Source organism: Macrobrachium rosenbergii, chromosome 19 (assembly GCF_040412425.1).
Source record: "Macrobrachium rosenbergii isolate ZJJX-2024 chromosome 19, ASM4041242v1, whole genome shotgun sequence".
NCBI classification, from domain to species: Eukaryota; Metazoa; Arthropoda; class Malacostraca; order Decapoda; family Palaemonidae; genus Macrobrachium; species Macrobrachium rosenbergii.
The window spans coordinates 2,396,852-2,407,242 of NC_089759.1; the positions used below are offsets into that span (position 1 = coordinate 2,396,852).

The 10,391-nt window shown below is 41.0% G+C and overlaps 2 protein-coding genes across 2 annotated transcripts; both read left to right on the top strand.

Moving 5' to 3' along the window:
- The first annotated feature begins 880 nt into the window (after positions 1 to 880).
- LOC136848390 (pro-resilin-like) lies at positions 881 to 5,984 on the top strand. The gene is made up of 4 exons (XM_067120684.1): positions 881 to 892; positions 1,470 to 1,598; positions 5,459 to 5,584; positions 5,715 to 5,984. Exons 1-4 carry the CDS (start codon positions 881 to 883, stop codon positions 5,982 to 5,984), a joined length of 537 nt encoding a protein of 178 aa, XP_066976785.1.
- A 3,429-nt stretch (positions 5,985 to 9,413) lies between these two features.
- On the top strand, positions 9,414 to 9,963 carry LOC136848391 (pro-resilin-like). The gene is made up of 2 exons (XM_067120685.1): positions 9,414 to 9,563; positions 9,694 to 9,963. The coding sequence occupies exons 1-2, from the start codon at positions 9,414 to 9,416 to the stop codon at positions 9,961 to 9,963; spliced, it is 420 nt and encodes a 139-aa protein (XP_066976786.1).
- The last annotated feature ends 428 nt before the right edge of the window (positions 9,964 to 10,391 follow it).

Consider the following 10,391-nt stretch of genomic DNA (forward strand, 5'->3'; position numbering starts at 1 on the left):
CTTCAGTCATCATATATACCAAATTGCAGCCCTCTAGACGCAGTAGTTTTTATCTTATTTAAGGTTAAAGTTAGACATGATCGTGCGTCTTGCAAGGATTTAGGAGAGGCCACCACGGAGCCGTGGTTAAAGTTTCATGAGCCGCGGCTCATACAGCATCATACCGAGACTACCAACAGATAGATCCATTTTCATTGGCCTTGATTATACGCTGTACAGAACTCACTGGAAACGTTTAGAAGTAAATGACTTAAAACTTGCTGAAAGCAGCTCACGTGGTGCACTGTAGGCATCACTGAAGGGCGTTTTCAGAGTCCTTTCAGCCCTTAGTTGCACAAACTTTTTAAGAGCGTTTTACTTTACCTCCATTCTCGATTCCCTGGTTCAGTTTTGCTGTCCAACCTCTCTAACTAATACTTGTTAAGCGCAACTGTAGGGGTTTTGCCCCTGTTCCACCTTTTGATCCTTGTACTTCTTAAGAGTAATAATGAGTCATTGAACTGTCACATGTAACTCGTTATGCATGGTAATAACTAAAGTTGTAGGGAAACCTCATTCAGAATAAAAAAGTAATAAAGACATCCATCTAATCCCACCACTTGAAGAAATGTCCTTCAGTTATAAAAAATTTCAACGTCCCAATGACCTACTTTATGAACCGTTACCGGAAGCATTAAAAGTAGAAGCCGTCGGTGACATATTAATAAGAAGGGTGTCAAGAAGATTCATCAAAGGATTAGATCCTCTTCGTGACTGACTTGTGGTCGCGAATCTGCTGAAGGAGACGAGTGGGAGGATCCTCTTGGGTATAAAAGGGATCGAACTCCTTCCTCGGCATCAGTTCTTCTTCTTCCTCCTTTTGTGATTGGTGTCCAGCATCATGGAAATGAAGGTAAATAGTTTCTTTCTCTCTCAATTTAAATCTGCTTAAAACCCTTATAGACAGTCAACAGACTATGAACCCAAAAGGTTTCCAAAGGGAAATCAGCCTGTAGAGAGATATAAGTTACAGGATAAGGGGATACATAGATAAATATGAGGGAAAGGAAAATAAAACCGATACACCTGATATTCATGAAATTACAGTAGACAGCAGGAATGAATTTACTCCTTGCTTAGACATTTGGAAATCAGAAAATTCCACAACTACACTAGGCTAAGTCTTCCACATTTTAGTTGTAGGCAAGATAAAACTCCCATCAAAGTGAGTAGTATTGAACATGATACTAGAAAATGACACAATATTTGGGAGAGGCGCCTTCTTAGTGTTGCTAGCAAGAACTGCAACACTAGACAGGCTGCTACTGCAAAAGGTGTGTCGTTTTCTAGACCATATTTAATATTATTCAATTTGTTAGTTTCTAGAGCATATGGATACATTCTTCCCAAGAGGATGTTTCAACGTGAATCGTAAATCTTCGTTGATATTTGTCTGCTCTGACTAAATGGTAAATTACTCTCTTGTACAGGCACTATTCTTGGCAGCCATATTGGCAGTTGCTGCTGCAGAGTCTCCCAGATCCTACGGACCTCCTCCTCCTCCACCCTCACAGTCCTACGGCACACCTAATGGTTTCAACAACGGCAACGGACGTTTCGTAAGTGTAATCTCTCTCTAATTTTACCAAGTGTGCAACAGAGAAACATCGAATATATCAGATGCCTTCATAAGAATCCCAAACTCCTTTATCCAGTAGTCCTTATCTGTACTCCTTCATTCCTTCTCAGCCTCCAGCTCGCTACGACTTCGAGTACGAGGTGAAGGACCGCCCATCAGGCAACGACTTCGGCCACCAGGAATCCCGAAGGGCGACAACACTGACGGGTCTTATTCGGTGCTTCTTCCCGACGGCCGCTTTCAGAAGGTCACGTACGAGGTCAATGGAGACTCAGGTTTCTTGGCCGAGGTCACCTACGAGGGAGAAGCTCGGTACCCAAGACCTCAGGCTTCAGTTTCTAATGGATACCAAGCACCCAGGTCCTCCTCCTATGATTAATGTCATATCTTGCTGATGAAAGGCGATGAACTGGTTATTCCTTAAGATGAACATTTAGATTTGATAATAATATATTTTGAATTTATCTCCAGAGTGTTATTTGTTCCTTCTTTGTTCTTTGTAGGAGAGCTCTTGAAATTCTTTTTCCTTATGTATTGAGATGTTCGCCATCATCCAAATACACAGTACAATTGATCCAGTCTTCTGTATGTGAAATAATCATATTATAGAGAGGCAAAATCACCTGAAAACAGGTGCTACCCATAACCTACTTAAGGTATTTGAACCACTGGCTGTGGAAAGTAGTGGCCAACGCTTAACCCACTGAACTACAGGAGGTATAGAAGGAGAGTAACCAGGTATTCAACTGCATCTTTTGGAACCAATGGAATTGCTAATGCACCCCAGCTATGTTTTTTCTCAATTTCCCCTCTCTTCTGTTGGGTTTGAGTAACCAAATAAAAGCAGGCAACAGTGCACATATGCATCTATGGAAAAAGCCATTTAAAAACATGTACACATTCACATAAACACAGATAAGACATTAACACGTTTCATATACAAATAATCTTTTGACCGGCAAAGACCTAAAACATTCAGATATGGTGGGTTTTAAATATTCCTTTGTCGTAGGACGAATATATTGGAACCTCATCTTAAAAATGTTAACTCAGATATAAGAGAAAATTTTAAAATACTGCTTTTTTTCACCTTGGGAAATGGTGGCTCCGTAAATTTGCAGTCTTCAATTGTTTTAGGAAGCCTTTATGGGTGCAGTTGCTTGAACTACCCCATTTTTGCTTGACTCATTTCCCGTTGAGTAGATTCATGGGCGATCATCTGGGAGTGGTTCAAGGACCTCGCAAAAATAAACCGAGGGCTGAACCGCCCGAAACAACTGTCACTGACACGTTCAGTCTTTGACTCATGAGTCATGAATGAACACCATGTGCTGGAAACTTCCATAAGTTCGCAACACCGGGCTTCTGTCTTGTATGAGCTCCAAGGCTTCCTGAAAATGAGGCCCTTTCTTTTTAAAACATCTCCTTCATTTTCATCCAACCTCCGTAAATGTATTGAGGGATTGCACAAGACCTTTGATATTCCGTTCTAAGTTCAGGATGTCAGTCTGGAATCGAGGAGAGATTCCTGTGTGTCACGAGAAAAGAGAGAGAGAGAGAGAGAGAGAGAGAGAGAGAGAGAGAGAGAGAGAGAATAAGTCAGTGTTTACAAGGATACTCAAAGAGAAATGTCTAAAATACAGAGAAATGAAGTTGCTTTTTATTTCTTAGTTCATTTTTCCTATTCTATCTCACCAAACCTGCTTCTCTCTCTCTCTCTCTCTCTCTCTCTCTCTCTCTCTCTCTCTCTCTCTCTCAGGCGTGTCTTTGGATGCTTTCCCTCCCCGTTTTTCTCATCAAGGTTACCACAATAATCTGCACCGAACTTCATGTTGAAGCATTTGCTACCAAACTTATCCATTTTGTTTTATTATTGCGCTATCGAGGACATTAAACTGATTTTTGTAAATACTGGCTGATAATAAACAAAAACAGCTTGATATTTCTTGTTTTTGCAGACTGTAACTTAAATATATACAAAATATACTCGTGACTCTTTGAGGAACAGTCGTGCGATAAAATTTCTCTGGAGCTGACAAACTGATAAAGATGGAATGAGGGGCAGATGAAGCCTTTCAGCTTTTAGACGAACCCTGAGGGACTGCAGAGTCTGTCAGACCATCTTATTAATGCAAGGGGGAAATTGATGGATGAGGTTGTGTGGCTTCTCGATTGTGAGATCAGTTTTCTTCCGAGTTGAATGTCATGGAGCGATTTGACCGAGTCCAGGATTTCGTTCTGTAAATGTTAATTTCTCCTTTATATGTTTTTATTTTTTGTAAAAGAAAACTATTGTGCCGGTTTTGTGTGTCCGTCCGCACTTTTGTTGTCCGCCCTCAGATCTTAAAAAATAGCGAAGCTAGAGGGCTGCAAATTGGTATTTTGAATCTCCATCCTCCAGTCATTATATATACCAAATTGTAGCCCTCCAGACTCAGTAGTTTTTTTTTTATTTAAGGTTAAAGTTAGACATGATCGTGCTTTTTGCAAAGATTTAGGAGAGGCCACCACCGAGCCGTGGTTAAAGATTCATGAGCCGCGGCTCATACAGCATCATACCGAGACTACCAACAGATAGATCCATTTTCATTGGCCTTGATTATACGCTGTACAGAACTCACTGGAAACGTTTAGAAGTAAATGACTTAAAACTTGCTGAAAGCAGCTCACATGGTGCACTGTAGGCATCACTGAAGGGCGTTTACAGAGTCTCTTCTGCCCTTAGTTGCACAAACTTTTTAAGAGCGTTTTACTTTACCTCCATTCTCGATTCCCTGGTTCAGTTTTGCTGTCCAACCTCTCTAACTAATACTTGTTAAGCGCAACTGTGGAGGTTTTGCCCCTGTTCCACCTTTTGATCCTTGTACTTCTTAAGAGTAATAATGAGTCATTGAACTGTCACATGTAACGCGTTATGTATGGTAATAACTAAAGTTGTAGGGAAACCTCATTCAGAATAAAAAAAGTAATAAAGACATCCATCTAATCCCACCACTTGAAGAAATGTCCTTCTGTTATAAAAAATTTCAACGTCCCAATGACCTACTTTATGAACCGTTACCGGAAGCATTAAAAGTAGAAGCCGTCGGTGACATATTAATAAGAAGGGTGTCAGGAAGATTCATCAAAGGATCAGATCCTCTTCGTGACTGACTTGTGGTCGCGAATCTGCTGAAGGAGACGAGTGGGAGGATCCTCTTGGGTATAAAAGGGATCGAACTCCTTCCTCGGCATCAGTTTTTCTTCTTCTTCCTCTTGTGATTGGTGTCCAGCATCATGGAAATGAAGGTAAATAGTTTCTTTCTTACTCAATTGAAATCTTCTGCTGAAAACCCTTATAGACAGTCAACAGACTATGAACCCAAGAGGACACTAAAGGGAAATCAGCCTGCAGAGAGAGACGAGGTATAGGGAAAGGTGATAAATAGATAAACATGAGGAAATAGAAAATAAATCGATACACCTGATATTCATGAAAGCACAGCAGAGAGCAGAATGAATTTGCTCCTTGCTTAAACATTTGGAAATCAGAAGATTTCACAATTGCACTAGGCTAAGTCTCCCATCAAAGTGAGTAAGTAGTATTGAACCTGATACTAGAAAATAACACACTGTTTGGAAGAGGCTCCTTCCTAGTGTTGCTAGCAAGAAGTGCAACACTAGGCAGGCAGCTGTTGCAAAAGGTATGTCGTTTTCTAGTATCAGGGTTAATATTATTCAGTTTGTTAGTTTCTAGAGCATATGGATACAATCTTCCTAAGAGAATGTTTCAACGTGAATCATAAATCTTCGTTGATATTTGTCTGCTGGGACTAAATGAGAAATTGCTCTCTTGTACAGGCACTATTCTTGGCAGCCATATTGGCAGTTGCTGCTGCAGAGTCTCCCAGATCCTACGGACCTCCTCCTCCTTCCTCACAGTCCTACGGAAGACCTAATGGTTTCAACAACGGCAACGGACGTTTCGTAAGTCTAATTTCCCTCTAATTTTACCAAGTGTGCAACAGAGAAACATCGAATATATCAGATGCCTTCATAAGAATCCCAAACTCCTTTATCCAGTAGTCCTTATCTGTACTCCTTCATTCCTTCTCAGCCTCCAGCTCGCTACGACTTCGAGTACGAGGTGAAGGACCGCCCATCAGGCAACGACTTCGGCCACCAGGAATCCCGAAGGGGCGACAACACTGACGGGTCTTATTCGGTGCTTCTTCCCGACGGCCGCTTTCAGAAGGTCACGTACGAGGTCAATGGAGACTCAGGTTTCTTGGCCGAGGTCACCTACGAGGGAGAAGCTCGGTACCCAAGACCTCAGGCCTCAGTTTCCAATGGATACCAAGCACCCAGGTCCTCCTCCTATGATTAATGTCATATCTTGCTGATGAAAGGCGATGAACTGGTTATTCCTTAAGATGAACATTTAGATTTGATAATAATATATTTTGAATTTATCTCCAGAGTGTTATTTGTTCCTTCTTTGTTCTTTTTCCTTATGTATTGAGATGTTCGCCAGCATCCAAATACACAATATAACTGATGCAGTCTCCTGTATGTGAAATAATCATATTATAGAGAGGCAAAATCACCTGAAAACAGGTGCTAACCATAACCTACTTAAGGTATTTGAACCACTGGGTGCTGAAAGAGCTGCCAACGCTTAATCCCCTCAAACACAGAGGGTATAGAAGGAGAGTAACCAGATATTCAACTGCATCTTTTGGAACCATAGGAATTGCTAATGCACCCCAACTATGTTTTTCTCAGTTTCCCCTCTCTCCTGTTGGTTTTGAGCAACCAAATAAAAATAGGTAACAGTGCACATATACATCTATGGAAAAAACCATTCGAAAACATAAATACAATCACATAAACACTCAGAAGACATTAACACTTTTCTTGTAAAATAATCTCTGGACCGTCAAAGGTCTAAAGCCCTCAGATATGGTGGATTTTAAATATTCCTTTGTCGTAAGACGAATGTATTGGAACCTCATCCTAAAAATGCTAACTTAAATATAAAACAGGATTTTCACATATGCATTTTTTTTCGCCTTTGGAAATGGTGGCTCCGTAAATTTGCAGTCTTCAATTGTTTTAGCAAGTTCTTATAGATGCAGTTGCTTGACCTACTCCATTTTGCCTGCCTCATTTCCAGTTGGGTAGATTCATGGTCTATAATCTAGGAGCGGTTCACAGACCTTGCAAAAATGAACCGGGGGCTGAACAGCCCGAAAAACTGACACGTTCAGTCTTTGACTCATGAGTCATGAATGAAACCCCATGTGCAGGAAACTTCCATAAGTTCACACCATCGGGCTCCTGTCTTGTATGAGCTCCAAGGCCTCCTGAAAATGAGTCCCTTTCTTTCTAAAACCTCTTCTCCCTTTTCATCGAACCTCCGTAAATGTTTTGAGGGATTCCACAAGGCCTCTGATAGTCCGTTCCAAGTTCAGGACGTCAGTCTGGAATCGAGGAGAGATTCTTGTGTGTCACGAGAGAGAGAGAGAGAGAGAGAGAGAGAGAGAGAGAATAAGTCAGTGTTTACAAGATACTCAAAGAGAAATGTCTAAAATACAGAGAAATGAAATTGATAACACTCTTCATACCTTCATCTATAATTACCTTCTTATTAATTTTCTTAATTCGTTTTTCCCATCGTATCTCGCCAGACTTGCTCCTCTCTCTCTCTCTCTCTCTCTCTCTCTCTCTCTCTCTCTCTCTCTCTCTCAGGCGTGTCTTTGCATGCTTTCCCTCCCCGTTTTTCTCATCAAGGTTACCACAATAATCTGCACCGGACTTCATGTTGAAGTATTTGCTACCAAACTTATCCATTTTTTTTATTATTGAAGTATCCAAGACATTAAATCGATTTCTGTAAATACTGGCTGATAATAAACAAAAACAGCTTGATATATCTTCTTTTTGCAGACTGTAACTTAAATATATATAAAATATACTCATGAATCTCTAAGGAACAGTCGTGCGATAAGATTCCTCTGGAGCTAGAGACACTGATGAAGACAAATGGAAGGGCAGATGAAGCCTTTCAGCTTTTAGACGAAGTCTGAGGGACTGCAGAGTCTGTCAGTCCATCGGATTAATGCAAGGGGGAAATTGATGGATGAAGTTCTGTGGCTTCTCGATTGTGAGATCAGTTTTCTTCCAAGTTGAATGTCATGGAGCGATTTGACCGAGTCCAGGATTTCGTTCTGTAGAGGTTAATTTCTCCTTTATATGTTTTTATTTTTTGTAAAAGAAAACTATTGTGCCGGTTTTGTGTGCCCGTCCGCACTTTTGGTGTCCGCCCTCAGATCTTAAAATATAGTGAAGGTAGAGGGCAGCAAATTGGTATTTTGAATCTCCATCCTCCAGTCATCATATATACCAAATTGCAGCCCTCTAGACTTAGTAGTTTTTTTTTATTTATTTAAGGTTAAAGTTAGACATGATCGTGCGTCTTGCAAAGATTTAGGAGAGGCCACCACCGAGCCGTGGTTAAAGATTCATGAGCCGCGGCTCATACAGCATCATACCGAGACTACCAACAGATAGATCCATTTTCATTGGCCTTGATTATATGCTGCACAGAACTCACTGCAAACGTTTAGAAGTAAATGACTTAAAACTTGCTGAAAGCAGCTCACATGGTGCACTGTAGGCATCACTGAAGGGCGTTTTCAGAGTCCTTTCAGCCCTAAGTTGCACAAACTTTTTAAGAGCGTTTTACTTTACCTCCATTCTCGATTCCCTGGTTCAGTTTTGCTGTCCAACCTCTCTAACTAATACTTGTTAAGCGCAACTGTGGAGGTTTTGCCCCTGTTCCACCTTTTGATCCTTGTACTTCTTAAGAGTAATAATGAGTCATTGAACTGTCACATGTAACTCGTTATGTATGGTAATAACTAAAGTTGTAGGGAAACCTCATTCAGAATAAAAAAGTAATAAAGACATCCATCTAATCCCACCACTTGAAGAAATGTCCTTCTGTTATAAAAAATTTCAACGTCCCAATGACCTACTTTATGAACCGTTACCGGAAGCATTAAAAGTAGAAGCCGTCGGTGACATATTAATAAGAAGGGTGTCAAGAAGATTCATCAAAGGATCAGATCCTCTTCGTGACTGACTTGTGGTCGCGAATCTGCTGAAGGAGACGAGTGGGAGGATCCTCTTGGGTATAAAAGGGATCGAACTCCTTCCTCGGTATCAGTTCTTCTTCTTCTTCCTCTTGTGATTGGTATCCAGCATCATGGAAATGAAGGTAAATAGTTTCTTTCTTTCTTTCTTAATTTAAATCTTCTGCTGAAAACCCTTATGGACAGAGTCAACAGACTATGATAAACCCAAGAGGACACTAAAGGGAAATCAGCCTGCAGAGAGAGACAAGTTGTAGGAAGAGGTGATAAACAGATAAATATGAGGGAATAGGAAATAAAACCCATACAACTGATAATTATGAAACCACAGCAGAGAGCAGGAATGAATTTGCTCCTCGCTTAAACTAGGCCATGTCTTCCACATTCTAGTTATAGCCAAGATAAAACTCCCATCAAAGTGAGTAGTATTGAACCTATAATAGATAACAATACACTTTTTGGAAGAGGCGCCTTCCTAGTGTTGCTAGCAAGAACTGCAGCACCAGGCAGGCTACTACTGCAAAAGGTGTGTCGTTTTCTAGTATCAGGTTTAATATTATTCAGTTTGTTAGTTTCTAGAGCATATGGATACAATCTTCCTAAGAGAATGTTTCAACGTGAATCATAAATCTTCGTTGATATTTGTCAGTTGGGACTAAATGGGAAATTGCACTCTTGTACAGGCACTATTCTTGGCAGTCATATTGGCAGTTGCTGCTGCAGAGTCTCCCAGATCCTACGGACCTCCTCCTCCACCCTCACAGTCCTACGGAAGACCTAATGGTTTCAACAACGGCAACGGACGTTTCGTAAGTCTAATTTCCCTCTAATTTTACCAAGTGTGCAACAGAGAAACATCGAATATATAAGATGCCTATATAACAATCCCCACTCCTTTATCCAGCACTCCCTTATCTGTACTCCTTCATTCCTTCTCAGCCTCCAGCTCGCTACGACTTCGAGTACGAGGTGAAGGACCGCCCATCAGGCAACGACTTCGGCCACCAGGAATCCCGAAGGGGCGATAACACTGACGGGTCTTATTCGGTGCTTCTTCCCGACGGCCGTCTTCAGAAGGTCACGTACGAGGTCAATGGAGACTCAGGTTTCTTGGCCGAGGTCACCTACGAGGGAGAAGCTCGGTACCCAAGACCTCAGGCTTCTGTTTCCAATGGATACCAAGCTCCCAGGTCCTCCTCCTATGATTAATGTCATATCTTGCTGATGAAAGGCGATGAACTGGTTATTCCCTAAGATGAACATTTAGATTTGATAATAATATATTTTGAATTCATCTCCAGGATGTTATTTGTCCTTTCTTTGTTCTTTGTAGGAGAGCTTTTGAAATTCTTTTTCCTTATGTATTAAGATGTTCGCCAGCGTCCAAATCCACAATACAACTGATATAGTCTTCTATATATGTGTGAAATGATCGTGTTATAAACAGGTAAAATCACCTGAAAACAGGTGTTAACTATAACCTACTTAGGGTATTTGAACCACTGGCTGCTGAAGGGCTGGCCAATGCTCAATCCACTCAACTACAGTTGTATATAGAAGTAGAATTACCAGATATTCAACTGCACCTTTTCGGACCACAGGAATTGCTAATGCACCCCAACTTTGTTTTTCTCAAT